The sequence below is a fragment of the Sylvia atricapilla genome, chromosome 3 (assembly GCF_009819655.1).
Source record: "Sylvia atricapilla isolate bSylAtr1 chromosome 3, bSylAtr1.pri, whole genome shotgun sequence".
In the NCBI taxonomy this organism is placed as follows: Eukaryota; Metazoa; Chordata; class Aves; order Passeriformes; family Sylviidae; genus Sylvia; species Sylvia atricapilla.
The window spans coordinates 72,285,946-72,305,255 of record NC_089142.1 but is presented as its reverse complement, the minus strand read 5'-3'; the positions used below and the strand labels follow the sequence as shown (position 1 = coordinate 72,305,255).

General features: G+C 41.8%; 1 protein-coding gene across 1 annotated transcript; it reads left to right on the top strand.

Moving 5' to 3' along the window:
• The first annotated feature begins 5,395 nt into the window (after positions 1 to 5,395).
• On the top strand, positions 5,396 to 11,580 carry FAM89A (family with sequence similarity 89 member A). The gene is made up of 2 exons (XM_066315784.1): positions 5,396 to 5,650; positions 9,583 to 11,580. The coding sequence occupies exons 1-2, from the start codon at positions 5,396 to 5,398 to the stop codon at positions 9,739 to 9,741; spliced, it is 414 nt and encodes a 137-aa protein (XP_066171881.1). The 3' UTR covers positions 9,742 to 11,580.
• The last annotated feature ends 7,730 nt before the right edge of the window (positions 11,581 to 19,310 follow it).

Here is a 19,310-nt window from a genome sequence, read left to right as displayed (position 1 = left end):
TCACTACATCTAATTTAATAAAGCGAGAGGACAGAATAAAAATATTTTAAAGTCGGTGTTTCAGTACACAGAGTGCAGTACTGTGGAAAAGATTATAGCTTGATCTAAGGTTAAACAGAGGTACAAACAAAACATATTTTGGCATCAAACAGTGAGATATCTCAACTGGAGATCCCATCAATTTGACTTTCAGACCCAGTCCTTATTTCTCCTTAGCATGATCCTTCCTATAATCCTGAACCAGAATTTTTGATGTGAAAGCACAGACTTTGAGTCTTTTTTCCCCTTCACAACAAAAAGCAGCAGTACTTGGAACTGACTGCAGTGTGAAAAAACGCAGCGAGAAAGAGGAATTAGACCACTCATCATTGCAGAAATGTAGCTGCCTATTTGCCACATGCACATACTATTCAGATTTCCATACTGCTTCTCGCTGCTTTAAGTCGTGGGCATAAAATAGTTAAAAAATCCAAACCATCCTCATTGTGAAAAGGAGAGAGGAAAGAGAGCTCTGCTTTGAGTTGCTGCCACTTTAAAAAAAACCAAACCAAACCAACAACCCAACAACAAAAACCAAACCTCATGAGAACAACAAAACCCTACATGTGCACTATTGCTGGCTGAGAGTTACCATCAGTGATGAAACTGTTACTAACACACACTGTTAGATCTCTACAGATCACTGTAACCTCTGATTCCTGCTGAATGTATTGCCCTTGCTTTGCCCAGTCCTAACCACCTTTCTGTCACACTTACCTCCCATGCTCTAGACTCATTCTCTCTTCTGTTGCCAAAATTTTCTTCTTTTTTTTTGTTTCTCCATGAAAAAGGAAGAATTAGCAGTCTGGCTTCACTGCAGCAGGCTTAAGGGTAGCATCAGATATGGCAGAGAAGCTGAGGAAGGCAGCAGCAAGAGTGCTGAAGAATAAAATAAGTTTTCTTATAGAATATTAGAAATGAATTGTGTAGGCATAAGCTTAACTGTAACTTGCTTACAGCTTACCATGAGTGGATCCTGCTCAAAAATTAGCATAGGTGAATTCTAAATGAACTCTGTTAACGTGAATGTCTAAGCAGAGGATGAACAAAGACTGGTTATCTTCAGATAAGGACTGAGATCCTGGAGGGCCCCAAGGCTGGCCCAAGCTATAAGATAAGAGCTGCCCACATAGGAATGGAGAAAGACTTCAGTGAGATATTGGTGGACCCCATAAATTGCCAGTGGATCCAGAGGAGCAGGGCAGGTGAAGATCCGGTGCACAGACTGAGGGTATAAAGGGCTAGGGATTTCTTGGTCCACGATCCCTTTCCAGAGACACAGAGATTGAGCATCCATATGTGTCACCAGAAGCAAGAAAAGGCAGGGATAGGAATGAGGGCACTGGAGAACAGAGCTAGGGGACATTGCTTTGGAACAGGGTCTATGACAGGACAAGGACAGGATCTGGTGAAAAACCAACAAGAGCAACAGCAGCAGGCTAAGACAGCAGGTGGTGTGTACCAGGGTTTATAGCCACAAGAATACATTTCATCAAGAACTGGAGCCTGGATCCCCAAACCTCCATATTTGTGCTTTCAGCACTTTGTTCTGAACCCTGCAAAGGCTGAAGTGTCTTTTTTTGGGTACCTATGAGGTAGAAGACATAAAAAGGGTAAGAGCCCTTTATTGTTCCTATTTACTTAGGTAGCTTAAATAGGAGGATCTCTGCTCTAGATCTGAAAGATATCACTTTTCTAGGGGCCTAGCTGGAAGCCCCTGTGTTATGTTAGAATATACTTGGGGTTTCACCTTTTAGGCAGAGATATAAAAATATACCTGGGAAAAAAGTGTCAAAATTAGGACCCGAACATTTTTATTTAAAACTGATGAGAAATGATGCCTAAGAATTAAATGATCTTTAGCTGAAAATCTAATTTCTGTTTGGATATACCACTACACGGCATCATATATCAGGTTCCAATTATACCAAAGAAATTCTAAATTCTTTTCTGCCAAGTGATTTGCATCATTCCCAAAGCACCACAGAACAGTCTGATCTCTGTTCCTCCGTATCAGTGATAAAAGCTATAGGCCTCATGAGAAACAGTGAGTTCAGGCACTTTAACCACAGGGGCAAATGGAAGAGTAAAGCGTGTGTAACTAATTATTAGTCTTGCTTATGCCCAGTTTGTGATATCTGGATCCTGACTGGCCCTTGACAAGTAATTATGACTGCAAGTTAAGACAATGAGACACATCTTCCCAACACAAAAAGGATACAGACAGATGAGCTCTGGTGCATCTTGTTTAGCAAGTTTTAAGACATCCCTGATGCACAGCGGACAAATGTGACACATGCCATGTTGCTGCAAACTCTGGAGTATTGCTTTAAATTTCTAAGGAAGGTAGCTTTAAGCAAAGGTGTGCAGGGTAGCTTGAAGCAGAGGCACATGTCCTTTTGTCAGTTCTGTTGGGTGGAAAAAAATTCCTGGGAATAACAAACCAAGCATTTAAAATTAGTTGATGTTTTTTTGCCACGACCTACCTTCAGCTCCCCCTGTCCTCGTTCCAGTGTGGATAAGAATGCTACCTTCTAACATGGGGCTGTCATAATGAGGAATTCCATTAACATCTGTGGATAACTCAGTTACTAGAGGGGAAAGCATCACAGAAAAGGCTGTAGGGAATAGTTTTAATATATCAGTTCAAGGTATACTGTAATGCATATAGATCACCACATTCGGCGAGAGGGTTGTTAGTAAATGATGCACAAATGATACACAGGCATTGTGAATCCTCCTAATGAATTAGAAAAGGAAAAACAACACATATGAATATGTAAATTAAACCCACGCCATAATGCATTCCCGTAAAGAGATGTTATGGGACACCACTCTTCTGGAACTTCCTAATTCTTTGTGACATAGCAGCATGTATTTTTAATGTGGGGTTTTTTGAGGTAATGCCTTTAGCAAAGATCAGTTTTGACAAGTAACATGTTTCTGTAGTTCAGTTCTGGGAACCAACAAAGACCAAGAGGTCTATACAGCTAACAAAAGCTTGCTTCATATCCAAAAGACATTAACTGCAAATGACTCCAGTTTTCCATTATCACGCTGTTATAACTAGGTCAGAATAAATAAAGCAGTACATTTAGATTTTAAAGGATAATTATGAATTTGGTATGAATGAAGGCTAGATAAGGTTGCCAGTTGAGAGAAGGTTCACTGAAGACACAAAAAGTGGGTTTTTTTTGATTTTTCAGATTACAAAGCTGAGCAGTAAGACAGCGTAAAGGTCTCTGCAATGGTAAGCATGTCAACAAGCTGCCTAGAGGACACAAGTGTGAAGAAAATGCACTCACAATTTAATGAGATCAGGTAAGAAAAAAAAAAAAGTGGTCTAGATAAAATAATACAAGCTTGTTCTAACAGCTGTCATCTGGGAGAAAAAAATGGGCTTGAATGGAGAAAAAATAAATGTAATTGCAAATAAGCAGAAAGCTAGCACAGTGTGTATTCTTCAGCAAACCAAAACAAAGTTTTTGCAGTCAGGCACCCTTGGTTGACAATTTTAATCTACAATAAGGATGGCTTAAATGCCTTTTAAAAATGCCTTTAGTTTCATAAAAGCTATAAGCACACTTTTATTTTTCACAACAGCTTGGGCAGAAGTAGAATCATGCCTAACAGAAGGAAAAAAATTCTTCTTCATTCCAAGGTAAAAAGCATAAAAAAGTACATCAACTTGTCTGAGAAATCAATCCCTAAAATGGGATGTAAACATGAACAAAGGTTGGCAAAGGCTTCCTCAACTGTAAGCAGTTTGAAAACAATTGTCACAGTCTGATGATATTTAAACCATGAAAAAGCCATGTGAGTCTGGGAACAAAACTGAAATTATGTAGAGGCTTAACTCAAAATGACCATATTCTGGGTATTTCTTGAAGAGAAAACCCCACAAACAAAGCAGGGTCATGGGAACAGGAATGCACCTCTAAACAATCCGGCTTTGCAATGGCAGCATATTCCTTGAACTCCAATTTTATACCCTGCTTTAGTTTGGATTTTGAGTAATCCAAAACTGCCCCCCCCCCTTTTTTTTTAAAATTTATTTCAAGAGACTCCAGATATGCAAACATGTCAAGGAGATAGGGAGGGAAACATGAAAGGCACAAAATCACAGTTGGCACATGGAGGTTATATTGCTGTGGTACCAGAGCTGTGGCCGCACTGGCAATTTTGGGGATTCCCGTGCCACATCCCCGTCCTAGAGCACAGCTCCCTCTGCACAGTCTTCTCAGGCAAGCACATGGGTATTTCTGTAAAGCAGAGCAATAACCCTCTCGGTGAATAACGCTGGAAGACAGACAGCGAGCTAACTCACATTGAGACATTTGACTCACAAAGCAGACAGACCGAGGTTTGCGTAGACTGCAGTGCTTGGAGATTAAACACTTTTGGTCCAAAACTTGGCTATGGGGATGTGAAAGCGTCGTGGATTACGACCAGCTGGAAATTAAACACCACAGCTGCTCGCTCAGTCACCCCCCACTCCGTCCTCCTCCCACTAGAATGAGAAGGAGAAAACACGTAGGTTGAGATAAGAACAGTTCAATATTTGAAAACAAAGTACAAATAAAAAAGGTGACTATCCCTTTGGCCAGTTTGGGTCACCTGTCACGGCTATGCTCCCTCCCAGTTTGTTTCTTTTCCCCTGTGGAGCATGAAGCAGACACACAGAGGTATAAAAGAGCTCTTAGGATAAACACGACTTAGCAAAAAACAAAGTATCAGTATATATTCAACGTTATTCCGAATCAAAAACACGGCTACTGAGAAGCCATCTATCCCAGTCCAAACCGGAGAAGAAGAAACATCTTGATGGAAAGAGAGAGCAGATGTCTAGTTATCAGGCGACTGCTGTAACACCATCGCCACAGCAGAACCGGTCACCCTCCGCCTGTAGCATTTAATCTGCTTTCGTGCCTGCTTTCACTGCGCTTCATCCCTCCCGCAGCCGCCGGGCCGAGCCGCAGGGCCCTTCTGCCTCCCGGTGCCCGGGCACCCGGCGCTGCCGCGGGGCCGTGTCTGCGGGGCACGGGCTGAGGCAGGGACCCGCCCCGGCTCACACAAAGCGGCCGGGCTGCTGCCGCCCACGGCGGCCCCGACCCTGCCCCGGGGCACCTGCGGCGCGGCCCCTCCGCCGCCCCCGCCCCGCTGTCTCCCTCCCCTCTCCCCCGCCGGCCCCGCACGGCTCTCCCGCCCCCGCCCGGCCCCGCACGGCTCTCCCGCCCCGGCCCGGCCCCGCACGGCTCTCCCGCCCCCGCCCGGCCCGGAGGCGGGGCGGGCTCCGGGCGGCGCCTCCCGCGGCGGGGCCGAGGCGGCTCCTTCCGCCGGTGGCCGCGGCTGCAGCATGAGCGGGCCGGGGCTGCTGGGGCCCGGCGGCGGCGCGGGGCTGCCGCCGCTGCCCAAGAGCCTGAGCGGACTGCTCAACTCCTCGTCCTCGGGCGGCGGCGGCGGCCAGGGCGGGCGCTGGCGGGACCTGGAGCGGCTCTACGCGCAGAAGTCCCGCATCCAAGACGAGCTGAGCGGCGGCGGCCGGGGCTCGCCGCGCCCGCCCAAGCCTCCCAACCTGGACGCGGCGCTGGCCCTGCTCCGCAAGGAGATGGTGAGCGGGGCGGGCCGGGGCTCGGCGGGGGCGGCGGACGTGGCGAGCGGCGGCGCCGCCGCCTCCTCGGGGCCAGAACGGCGCCCCGGCTCCGACCCCGGGGGGCGCGGGCGGCCCGGGCCGGTGCAGCCCCCTTACCCCGCCGGTGCCGGGGGAAGGCTGGGGCCGCGGCCGGCGGCGCTGGTGCGGATGGGGATGAGGAGCCGCTTACCGCGCCCTGCGGCACCCACCGGGACCCGGCACCCACGCCGAAAGGCGGGCGTGGAACAATAGCCCCGGTGTCGGCGCTGGTTCGCGCAGCCCGAGTGGCAGTGATTCGGCATAGCTTCTGTCTCCCGGACTCTGTTTTGATCCTGTAGCGCGGCGTTAGTATAGCGAAATTCTTCCGGGCGACCTGGCGCACCTTTTGATTAAACACTAATTGGGTGTTGGTGCTTTGCTGCTGCAAGCTGCAGCTGTAATGACTAATAATAGCCTAAGCCTTGCGCACTGGGGATTCTGTAGAATCAGTAGAAGAAAGACAAGGAGCCGCTGGAGAGGGTCCAGCGGAGGGCCACAAATGCTCCACGGGTCCTGGAGCATCTTTGCTATGAAGAGAGACTGCAGGAGATGGGCCTGTTTAGCCTAGAGAAAGGAAGACTGAGAGGGAATCTCGTTAATATATATATAAATATCTGAAAGGTGAGTCTCAAGAGAACGGTGCCAGACTCTTTCTGCTGGTGCCCAGCAACAGCATGAAGAGCAATGGCCATAAACTGAAACACAAGGAGTTCCACCTCAGCATGAGGAAGGACTTCTTTACATTGAGGGTGGCAGAGCACTGGAACAGGCTGCCCAGGGAGCTTGTGGAGTCTGCCTGTCTAGAGACATTCAAAGCCCAACAGGACACACTCATGTGTCACCTGCTCGAGGTGACCCTGTTTTGGCAGGAGGGTTGGACTGGATGATCTCCAGAGGTGTATTCCAGCTCTAATAACTCCATGAAGCATGTAATATATGATATTGCTGAAATTCTGCCCAGTTCAAGACTGTTTTTCTTAGGCTAAAAAGGACAAGAAGCTCTTTTGAAAGGTCCTTCTGTGGATTTAGAAGGACAGTGTAATGTTCTGAAATCTTAGTCTGCCACCAGTGTTTCAACAGTTAGAGATAATTTCTTAAAACTGTGTATTAGAATTGCCAGTTTGCATTAAAGCTCAGGAGGAATGGGTGTCTATCGACTGCCGGGGCTTTCTTCTGCAATGCTGTAAAAGGAAACAAGGACATATGGTCTTAGTAGTCTTAAGCCTTTCCAAAAAAGCAAAGATAACTCATTAGACAAATCTAATCTATTTTTTTTCCTAATGGGAAATTAAATGAGATACTTCTCAAAGTCATTTGGTAACTAGACTTCCCCTTTAAACTTCCCTTTAGTACTTGATGATAATTTGATAAAATGCTTCCGAAGAAAAAGATACTTCTAAACACATCAAAGACTTTCAAGCAACAGGCTCCTTGGTTCCGGATGTACTTTTCTGTGGCTTGTACAAATTAGAGAGACTCTTGTGTACTAATAAGCTGCCTTTCATCAAGAAGATAAAAGCACTTGATTACTGATACTGAACACTCTTTCTTGCAGCAGCCAAAGATATTTTTATTGAGCGATGAGTTTGCTTTAAATTTTCCATAGTGAGTGAGGAAGAAATGCACAGAGCATCTTTCCTTGCATGATCAAGCAAGGCACTGTGTTTGTAAGTTTTTAAAGCTGAGAAAGTGATGAACTTGGATGCTTTGGAGAGGGAGGGAGGGAGGAAAGGAGAGGCCATTTCTGAATTGCGATCTGAGGAACAGAGTTATCACAGAAATTGTGCTCTATAGGTTGTCTTATCAAGAGTCAAATGCAGAAATCAAATCTTGGCTGGCATTAAAAACTGTGCTAATGCTATCAGGGTTGGAGATTTCTTCAGGCTTTCCTGACCTCAGGAATCATACTTGAAAGTTTTGAAGAGGCTGCATTTTTCTCAGTAGACTTTTTGTTTGGTTTTTTGATATTAGCGGCAGCAACAGAGGAATAAGGTATTAAACATAAGTATTTGGTTTAAAGACCTGTTATGTTAATTCTGCTGAGCAATTTTTCCCTCTAAGTTTGTGCTTGCTAGTCAGTAAAACTGAACTTCACAGAAAGTACTGAAGTCCTTTATGGAGTTCAAACAGGAGAGCTGCCGGTGAAAATGCTCCCACTTTCCTTGGGAGACAAAGGTCGCCTGCCTCCGGGTTGACTTTTTTGGCTTAACTCAGTCATGATTGCTTTTTGAACAGTTTTGGACTGCAGTCCTGTCCCTCAAACATTAAGCTCTCATGCAGGTCTGCCAGGTGGATCTTATGTTTGTATGTCATAGTGTTAGGTCCAATTCACAGCATCCTTTCTTACCTGAGGTGAGCAGTTTGTTTAGGTTATAAAGGAAAATGGGTGAGAAATGTAGCATAGATCTGAGGTAAGACTTGATATAAGACTTACCCTTAATATCCTGGCAGCTAGCACAGTGTTTGTTCCATATCTTGTCCTGAAGTCTTCACATTTAGCCTGTGCAGGACTTCATGTTTTGGCTTCATGATGTCCCCAAGTAATTTGTGTTGAAAGGATGCTGCATCCTGTTTTTATCAGTAGCATCCTGGAGTATGATTTTTTTTTTTTTTTTCTGCTCACTTTTAGAAAGAGCTGCTGGTAAGATAGTTCAGCAATATCAAAGTAAGGTCTTCATACTAGCTTCTTGTGGTTTTCTTGTGTACTGAGTGTATTGTCCTGAGAATTTAGAAGCATAAGGAGAGGTAGGAGTTCTCATTCTGAGTAAAATGTAGCCTGGTGTTCAGGTTGCAATAAAGGCTGCTTACTTAGTTACTTACTTACTTACTTTATTTCCTCTTGACATGAGTTGTGGCAAAAACTTTTTATATGATGAAACTGAAGCTCACTAGGAACAGTCTGTTGGCTTAACACTTCCTTGAAAAATAAGGCTGAAATGGCTGTTTCTCTAAAACCTCTTCTTGGGTGGTGGTTAAATTTGCTGCAAGACAAAACCTAGTTTTAATTTGATCCGACTTGGATAGGTGACAATGTCAAGTGAACTCTCCATTTTGTTGCCAGAGAGGGATACTGAATTGAGTAAAATGAGTAGCTTTATTTCACTTTGCAGTGCAACATACTGGTTTTGTACCTGACATAAAGATGCAGCCTTTTTTTGAAATGGTTCTTCAATTCTTTAATTTGCTCTGGAACTAATATTTGAGAAGCTTAACGACCAAATTATTAGATGCTTAACTATAATCAAGCCTATGCTTGAGTGGCACATGAAAATATTCTGAAGATTTGCAAGATAGGACATGTGTCCCTCTGTCACTTCTGCTTTAGTTTTGCTGCCTTAAAGTAGTTTGCTGTATTGTGCTGGACAATCTGGCTTTGTCAGATGCCCAGGTACATCAATATACAAAAGAAAATTAGAGTAGAAATACTTAGCTGGGAAGATCAGTCAGAGTCCCATTTGAAATTTTTACTCCAGGACATTTCAAACAAAAACAGAGTGCATTGTGATGGTGTGAGAGAAAGATGTGTAAAAGACACACATTGTTTATGGAAAAATATCTGCCTTGCATAATGAGGAGTATAGACTTTATGAATTTCTCCCACGGTTCCCATAGCAGTGAACTGCTTTATGGAAGTTAAGCACACCATTCTAATACAACATTTTGAAGAACACTTTGCATTTGTTCTGAATTACTGCATCACATTGTTAACTGTTCTTTTGTCCACCTGTCACTTTAGAAAATGAATTTTGCTTCCACATTTCATAACTGTTCAAGGTGGAAAGAAGCTCAAACCTCCTGTTCAGCAACAAAAGATATATACTGCCATAGAAAGGCAATTGTAGTGATGATTGTTTGAATTGTTCACCCTTCAGGTTGGCCTTCGGCAGCTGGATATGTCTTTACTGTGTCAGCTCTACTCCCTGTACGAATCCATTCAAGAATACAAAGGTGCCTGCCAAGCTGACTCTAACGCAGACTGCTCATACGCCATGGAAAACGGCTTTTTTGATGAAGAGGAGGAATACTTCTAGAAGCAGGAAGGTTCCCCTCAAGGCCAACTGAACTGAGGTTCTTTTGTCCTTCTCTCCCTGTAACACATCTCAACAAGAGCAACTGGAATTTGTATGGATCCCTCTTCCTGAGAAGGAACACCCAGCTACCCCGAGTTGTGTTAAATTCTCTTATTTTAACAGGCTGTCAGTACAAGTTACTCATGCAAATACCACTTGAGCAAAGTGCTGTACTTTAACTTTTGAAGAGTCCTCAGACATGCTTGACAAGAGTTTTCAATTTAATTTGGAAGGTGGGTGTTTTCATCTTTCAAACATTTGTAGCTTATAACTGGAATTTTAATCATAGAAGACGGCAGCGACTTCCTGAGTTGTAATAACTTCATAAGGGGGGAGGGAAGCCTCCGCTGTGGTGTATATAGCTCTAGGCAATTTTGAGGGGGGTCAGTGGCATTGATAAATGCATTTTGAACAGGCATCTGGATGCACACACATCCTCAGCACTACTAAGCTAGCTCTGCTCTTACTGGCTGCATCCAGTTTTGTACTGGATGAATTGTTTACACAGTTAATTTTTTTTCTCCTTAAGGTAATTTATTCCTAGCTTACAAGCTGTACATGTGATAGTGAATATTATCAGCAGGGTTTTTTTTTTCTGTTGATCTAATTCACTTTCTTGGTACTGCCACTTGGCGTTAACTTTTATACTCTTCTCTGGATTTCTTGCATCAACGTAGCTCTTTGACCTGCTAAACGCTGCTCTGAAATGGTTTGCTTAGCTTTTACTGCACTGCATAGTAAAAGCACATTTTCAAACGTAGTCTGTCTGCCACTATGTGGCTTGAAATAACACGAACTCTTGTGCAAGTGTTCTTGATCATATGAAGAATAAGGAAACCTCTCATATGACACAATGGGACAAATTGCAATATTTTATACTGGGTGAACTTTGTTGCTGTAAGGTAGATGACAGCTCTTTTTAAAAATGCAAAATAAGTATTTTGAGCACATACTTTGCATATGTTAAAACCTTTTATACTAACTTGTTCTTTGAAATATAACTTATTTTTGTTTTCAGAACTTGCTAAAGCACTTGATTAAGTTTTTATTGATTCATAGTGTGAAATGCTTAATCAGCTGAGAGTTGCCAACTATCTGAGTTTTCACCCTTCTCTCTTTTAAGTCAAATCAACTCCCAATGCGATAGTAATTTCTAAAATTTAATTCTGGAGATTGCTGTAAAGCACAGTGCCTGAATATTGACACAAGGTAATAACTAAGGGCTTAAACCTCAAAGGATTTTTGCATGGTTCATGTCTGGCATGCATGCAGTTTGCAGGAAGAATTGGAGATCACATTCTGGGGTAGCTCCTCTGTTAGTTTTTAAGAAAGGCTAGGATGTTTCAGTGATGGAAGCCAAGAGACTTCCAGGATGCATTCCCCCTAAAACTGGCTTATTTTAGTGGAATTCAAAGGCCACAAGAGTAAAGACTGTGCTGTAATTGTGTATGTGTGTAAGTTCTTAATCTAGTCTGTGGCAGTTGTTGGATATTTTTTTAATGCAAACTCTGGTCTAATTGCTTCACTCACCCAAAACTAAACTGAATGATAAGGAAAACACAGATAATTCAGATAGTTACATGTGTACTTAAAAGTTGTGTGCCTATGTGTGTATACATGTATAAATATATATACACACACATATTTACATGCAACTTTATGCTTTGACTTATGAATGTATAAGCTTTTAGTATAATTTGCTGTGCTTTTAGTATTTACAGGAGGCTTTTTCTAGTCTGTTGAAGTACTGCTATTTTCTTGCTCTTTCCCCAAAAATAAAAAGCATGATGTTTAGCATAACTTTTTAATGTGTGTGTATCTTAATTTATCTTATCAGTGAATACAAACCCTACTCCCCTTCCCAACCCTCCCATAAGAAAACTAGGACTAGTCATCACTCTGGACTGAGGGAAACAATGTTTAAATTATGTTGGAAAAACTTCCACCTATCTCTGTTTGGAATGGAATTTCCTGCTTCTCTGTCTTAATTGGATTTTACTTGGTTTTGAAATCAGGAGAAAATCCTGTTTCTGCTTCTAAAACTAATGATTCTGTTTTACAGATCTTTAGACAGTGGCATTCCTTAATAGTCTCGATGGTTAGAAGGGACTTGAGCAAAATTCACAGTACTTTCTCTTGCATAAATTAAAAAGTGAAATGATTTCTGTTTCTAATCATGGTCATGATTTGGGCAACATGGAACGTTTAGTTGATATTCCCTGTACCAAGGGAAGAATAAAAGTTCTAAAGCATCACTCCACAAAATCTGGTCTGAAAAATAGGGACTTGCTGAGTTTTCAGTGCCCTTTTAATAACACCATTTTGTGAGAGAGGGAAGTTATAGTCTGTATTCCTAAGGAAAACTCAAATAGGTTTTAAAACAAGAAGAAATTTGTTACTAAGTTAATAAGCAGCTGTTCCAGAGGCTGATTTCTATGCCTGGTGTTGCAGTTGTGAGCTGTATCTCTACCGAATTATGACAGCACAAGGCAGGGGAATTGCTTGAAAGAGGGGTGCTTTGTAGGAGAGTGTAACTTAAGTACTGAGTAATTGCTACAGGCACCTTCAAGTCTGAATTTGGTGTGTACACAACAGAACAGAGTCAATGTTACTACAAAAGCTTCCTACTCATGATCCAAGCCACATCCCAGCACAGCTTTTCTATTTTGACTTTAAGTTCATCTTAACTCCTAAGTTTTTAAGGGTATAGTGAAAGAAGCTTCTCTACCCAGTGAACACTGCAGAACTTTTCCAGTCCCACATAGCACATGCAATAATGAGTAGGCCCAGGAAAAGATGGATTTACAAAGAAACCAGAACAGTCAGGCTCCTGCTGCCCAGAAGTGGAAAACTCTGAGTACAGCAGTTCAGAAGGCAGTCTACCCTGGGTAACTTCACTGGCCTTTCTCCAAAGGGCCTATAAATGTGGCAAAGCAGTTAGAAATAATTGTTAGTTCTCCACTAACTGTACTTGAAGTTTTATTTTTACTTCAACAGCATATCACCCTCATTCCATTGCTATGACAACTGCAGTGTCATACTGTCATAATTATATTACAGTTTAGTTCTCTGGAAATTTCCTTAGTCTACAAAAAGAGAAGAGTCTGGAAGGAGTGCTCCACTTTGAAGAAAGTGAGTGTCAAAAAGTAATGGGTGGCTGATACCGTGGCTAATACAGCAGATGAGCATTTAGGTTTGGCTTCAGCTCCTGGTAAAGTCACTGTCACTGCTATTGATTTTAATGTGGATTGACTTCAAAGCAGGGATCTTTTCCTAAAATCAGAATTGCTGTTTGTTCTTTCCAAGACTGTGGGACAGCTGTATACTGAGATACAGGAGATACTCAAATACACGCTATAAATGTATTACTAAAAGGTACTGCTTTAATGCACTGAAATGCAATAGGCAATCATTAGAATAATTGGTAAAAAGCATTAATGTTGCTTCAATGAAAGAGTTTTCCAATAAAGTTGGGGCAAAATTGCACTCAGTTTATGCACAGTTTAGATGCTTCCTAAAGTTGAGATTTTAGTACAATATTTGGTGTAGTCATGAAGTTGGAAGACTAGAAGAATAAGGCAAAAATTACTATAGTATTTGTAATTAATTCAGTTCTTATTTATAGGTGACCAGATCATTTTATATGGCTTCTAAAATAAGTTGATTTTTAAAAATTATGGTTACAATTTCTTGTAAATAAGACAGTTTGCAAGATTTTAAATGCAATGGAGAGAGTAGCAAAGCCCCCACAGTGTTTATAATTGATCCACTTAGTACTTATTTACAAGCCTAAGGTTTTGTGTCACATTTAACCTTCATCCTAAGGAAACAAAGCATAAGCAGTAAATCTGTCCAGGCATTTTCCATCAGTCTGCTTGCGATAAACTAGATCTGATAGGACAGAAGTTGGAAAGTTGCTCTGTTCTAAGAAAGGATTTGGAGCTGGAGGAGTAGAGAGACTTAACTGCTCCTTCCTTGGACAGGATCATCAGTGTAACTCCCCTTTTGGTTTCTGTTTGGCCCCCCGGCTGCTAGAAGGCAGAAGCTGGGTGGTCACACAGCTGCTGGCAGCTCTGCAGTGCCGGGTGCCAGGGGGGCATGTGGGAAGGAGGTGAGTCTCAGCACACCTTTTAGAGAAGGATGAAAACTGCAGATACATCAGGGGGCCCTGGGAAACCCTCAGGTGCTGCCTTCAGGACTCAGTGGGATGCTGGAAGGGAGGAGCAGTGGGGAGGAATGTTGCAGTTTCTGGAGGCGGGAGCTTGGCACAGTTTGGAAGGAGATGCTGAGGTCCTGGGACATGAATTCTTTAAAATCTCAATTTTGATTAGTTCTGCTGCTGACACCTTGGGCGATTTTTCATGTCCTTTTTTGACCTGTTTTAGAGACTGGGGTTATGCTACTTGTTACGTATTTTTAACGTGACGGTCATTTGTTGCAGGTACACGCTTTTGCTTAACTGGAAAGAATGTGTTTTCTTTGACTTTATTTAGCTGCCTAGCTAAAGCAATTCATTTTCCTTGAGGAATTAGATTGCTCTGGGGGCAAAGGAAACTAATTCCCTCACTCTGCTGTTCAGCCGGCTGCTGGGGAGGAATGTGAAATAGAAGGATTAATCAGGTACATGCCAAAGGGAACCCTAACAACAGGTCTTTTGTCCAATGTACAGCTCTGTCACCTTCAGCCACTTTGCAAGAACTTACTCTGTTTTTGTGATGCCTGCCTGTACAGGATACATTACCACAGTTTGAGGTTCATATTCCTTTTCATATACTACATGCATTTTCTTAGAAACTCCACAGAAGTGCATTTTTCCATCCATTATCTTTGGTTTACTTGAAGTTACTACATTTAACTCTGGACAATGCTACATGACCTAAGGAAATAACTTGTTCGTTTTTTTAGCAAAGTCATGCAAAGATTTGTCTTATTTGCAAAGTCATCTTCTATTGATTTTAACATTTTCTGTGAGTTTCCAAGCTTCCTGTCTGGTAAAGCCTCTTAACTGCTTATTCTAAGATCCTGCCCACTCCAACTCTGCAGGTAGCATTACAAACAGGCAGGGTCTGCTGTGAGGACTAGGTTCTGCCATGACTGAAAGAGCCCGGGGGGTCTGTGCACAGGGACACACTCTCCTGAGCTGAGGTGGCCCTACAGAACCCACATGTGCTCTAAGGATTAAAGCGTAGGTGAGACTGGATGTGTGCTGGACTGGCACCTGCAGCTTGTGGGGCAATTGCATCTTGTAAGGAATGAAGAGGGTTAGCAAGGGGTTCTCAGGGAGATGACTCACTCAGCAGTGAGTTTGGCTTATTTGGTTTTAAATGACTGAGGGACTCTGAAGGGGATGAATATTCACTGCAAAAGTCTCTTTCCCTTAGTTTTTTGTCCCTCTCTCTTTCATCTGTTCTAGTCACAAAACTTAATTAAATGAATTTGGGAACAACCAGCCCTAAATAATGAAGCCCGCATCTGATTTCAGAGGAATGTGCTTTTAGCAGTAGAATTTACATTTTTCAGATAAGGTTGGTATGCAAGTTAAAAAGACAAAGCTATCTGCTACTGAAATACACAGACTTGTGACTATTTCAGCTCTTTTCAAACTTTTGCCACAGATTTTAAATGCACTTGTGCTAAGATTTTTCTAAGATAATGTCTTCAAGAGAATGTAATCTTTCAGAATCCCTCAGTTTAATATGAGAGGAGAAATCCCATGCAAATAATGTTAGAATTTAGTGGCCAAAGCAGACTGTTTGGAATTGTTAGCACATAGAGAGTTCAGTTCTATGTCAAACCACTGCCTTAAATTCATGTTAGCAGTTCAATCCTCCTTGCAGTGCTAACTGCTCACTTTCAGAAATCACAAGTATTTCTTCCACAGGTCAGAAACGTCCCTGTGATTATCTGGCTAGACACATGAGTAAGAGTTTGTGAGCTCCTTTTGGCTCAGGATACCAGGTGCTGTCACAAACAATAAAGTTGCCTGTCTGAGCCCTACCAGCTCTTGCTTAAACTCTTCTGACTTGTCAAACAGTAGGACCTTTTAAATAATTTACAAGGAGACAGTGTAATAAGGTTGTTACTTCAGTTATGAAAGCACCTGGTGACAGGGACAGTACATTTTGGGGTTTTTTTTGGTTGTGGTTTTTTTTTTTTTTTTCTCTAAACCTTTTACATTATCTTTGGTTCCCTGAATCTTGATTTTAACGAAGAACTAATTATGTGTACTGAAAGGCCTCATGGATATTGGAAAATTCAAGCATTGCATGCAGAGGTGAGCTAACAAGTGAAGTTTTGAACAGGTAAGGTACAAGCTTAAACAGGACCACATTTTAAGCTCTTCCATTACTCCTCAACAACATTCAAGGCTGTTTGTCTTCTGGAATAAAGTTACTTCTTATATGCTATGTTGCACTAAAGGTAAATGTCTGAAATATTAAAATAGTTTCATATAGGGGAAGGACATTTTATTAGAATCAGCTGAAAAAAACAGTATATAGAATCAGAGAGAAAACTAATTTCTAATTTCTCATAGCATTAGAATATTAAAGCTCTCTTACCATTTGGTTTTTGTCTTGTATGAACACAGCATGTCTACATTCTTTCCAAGGGTCTTGCTATTCCTTTTTCTTCTGTTAGTATTGCACAAATCATACACAATCTTGACTTGTATCTTTAAAATAATCTTGCTCTTTCTGGCTGATACTTAGTCATGATGCTCAAATTAGAGAAGCATTTCCTTAAATACCTTGCATCATACATATAACCTGTAGAGAGAATGGAATATATAGCACCTATTCAATGTATAATTTGCGTTTTTAGAAGTGGAAAGACATTTATGAACAGAGTTCTAGTGCATTTCTGGAAACCATCAGTGCACAGTTGCTTGCATACAGGATTAACCCTTGAGGAAAAATGAGAGAAGTAGAAATTTGCAGTAATCTCTGTGAAGAAGAAGGAATTCTGGGTTTTGCATATCTTTTATCCTGTCTCATGTCCTTTCCTATAGGATTTGCTTGAGGTCTGAGTTCTCATATGTAAATAGGTTTGTCTTGTCTCCAGTGCTTTGTGTGGTTACACAATAGGACATTTTTTCACTTATCACTAGCCAGTCATTCAAAAAGTCCTTTCTGTTTCTGTTGCAAATGCAGGACTGTTTGAGGCTTTCAATGTTCCTTTTTCTCATAGAGAATAATACTCTTTCTGCCTTCAAATGCAGGTGTGTACAGGCAGAATACATCAATCACTGAGAGAAGCCAAGCATATCTTGTTATTACCACAGACATTTATTTGTATAAGCATCTGCTAAAAAGTGTGCCCACTAATGAAAATTTACACTACAATTTCTTCTGCAAATTAGGAGAGTTTGTATGGATGCATTTATTCTCCAGGAACAGAGATCTCAATGCACCATGCCCATTCTCTCATTCTCTGAATTACTTTCATTTGTAGGCACTGACTGTATTTTTGTTTCGTTTAAATGGTGTTACCCAGTGCACATGTCCTTACAAAAAGTTTGTAATAGATCTGAAGAGGTGCAGGCTGCCTTGTTAATTTAAAATTAAATCTTTAATGCTTTGTGGTCCTGCAGCCAAGGAATTTGATGCATTTTTGTGTCACTGGTTTAGCGTGGCTAAGGAGGGGGTAGAGGAATAGGAAGCATGCAACCTGGAGAATAAAATTGAAGGACAGAAACTTCCTAAAAGACCAAGCCAACATCTTCACAATGGGGCCCTCAAGTAAAATCTTGTATTTTCACAAAATCATATTGCTTGAATAAATGATCAAAAACAACTGGGCATCAAACTGCCACTACACGCAGGAGGGGCTGATAGGTCTCCTAATTTAGGAAAGGCAGCTTAGGTTTGGTCTCTGAGAGCCAGAATCTCTGCCTGCCAGGGAGAACATCTGTCAGGAGTGCCTACCCATCCCAGCGGCTGGCGGAAGGACCAGATGACCTCTGAGATCACTTCTAGCTGTGTCTGATTCTGTGAAAACAAAACTATTCCCAAGGGGCTGGCAGAAGCAGCTGCCTGCTCAGGACAAAGAGCTGAGCCTTCAGGGGCAGCTGCTGCAAGGAGTTTAGAGGAGACAGCACTTTCCAATATAATGGCATGCAATGACAGATGGCACCTTCCACACTGCCATTATACTGAGGAAGGATCTGCCCACGAGGGCTTCCTGTTTTGCCACCATTTATTAGGTCGTGCTGGAGAGGAATAAAAACACCTCTCTGAACTTTCAGTCAAAAGTGCCTGTGCAGCTGAATTAGATCAGAATCACCATGCTGGCATTTTGTTACATAAAAGTAGCTAACAATGAGAGGAGGGAGACGTGATCTTTACATGCTTCTGATACTGTTTTATCAGGGACATGACTTTTTTTTTAAACTGATACAATCTGTTCTGTTGCACAATACTCAAACTATTGTGGCAGGAAGGTGCCTTTCTTGCTGGTGGCCTTTTCTTTCAGTGTAGGACATTTAAACAGACAGAAGCTGCACCATTTCAAACACAGATAAGGCAGAAAATGTTCAGGCTGTAGAAACAGGATTGACTTTCCTTCTGTTTACACACACACACAATTTACATAAATTGCACAATTCAGTTGAGCGGGGAAAACTATTTTAGGGGAAAATCCACTTAAAGAAGTGCAAAATACATTTGAAAAGATGCGATTTTTAGTACAAACTAAGTCTTCTCATGTGGTTGTGTAAAGAAATGAATACCTGCCATTGTGTTTGTCCACAGCAAAGTTAATTTGCTTCTCTAAAGAAAAGGGTTCAAATAATATCCACCATTCCTGGAAAGAATTCTTCATGAATAATTAGTGTTTTATTTTCATTTTGCTCTCTCCCAGGACAAAATGAGTAAGAGATGGATTGTGCTTTCCTTGTTGTGCAACCCATCTGCCATTTTTACACTACTAATGTCCTTAGAGGGAAACAGATTCCTGCTTTAGACAAATTTATAAGGTGTATGCTCAATGTAATACATATATTTTTGGTCCCTATTCTGCAAAATCCAAGACAGTTTTTCTGGTGTTGGTATGTAGCTTATTATTATCCAGTGGATGTTCTCAATGGGAAATGTTTTCTTCCTAGTTATTACTACGCGTCTGTTGGCTTTTGATTTTCAGTGATCAAAAGAACACTGTAGCCCTACTGAGAGAAAGAGAGACTATCTCTACTGTAGCCAAGACATGATACACATGTGGCTTTGATGGTTAGAACCAAAGCTTTATTCTGGAAGTGAGAGACCAAAGAAAGGATCAAAGTTAAGGAGTGATGCATCTATGACAGCATCAGATGGGCTGCAGCTTGCCTGGCAGGGAATCACTATAAAGGTAACACCCACAGATGCTTACAGAGTGAATAAGCAGTTCTGAGGAAGGAGTGCAAGGTGAGTAGAAGTGCTTCTATATTGTTGAGGTTTTGTTTTCTTGTTTAAATCTGTGTGATGTTATTGAATTTGTTTACTGAAAAGATATCAATGGTTTATAGCATTTTTAAGAAATACTTTTCTGCAAAA

What these genes read in the sequence shown, in the direction of transcription:
- FAM89A (XM_066315784.1), top strand. Translation starts at nt 5,396, where the DNA reads ATGAGCGGGCCGGGGCTGCTGGGGCCCGGCGGCGGCGCGGGGCTGCCG. An exon ending in CCCTGCTCCGCAAGGAGATG is followed by an intron (nt 5,651 to 9,582) that starts GTGAGCGGGGCG and finishes TTCACCCTTCAG; the next exon opens with GTTGGCCTTCGGCAGCTGGA.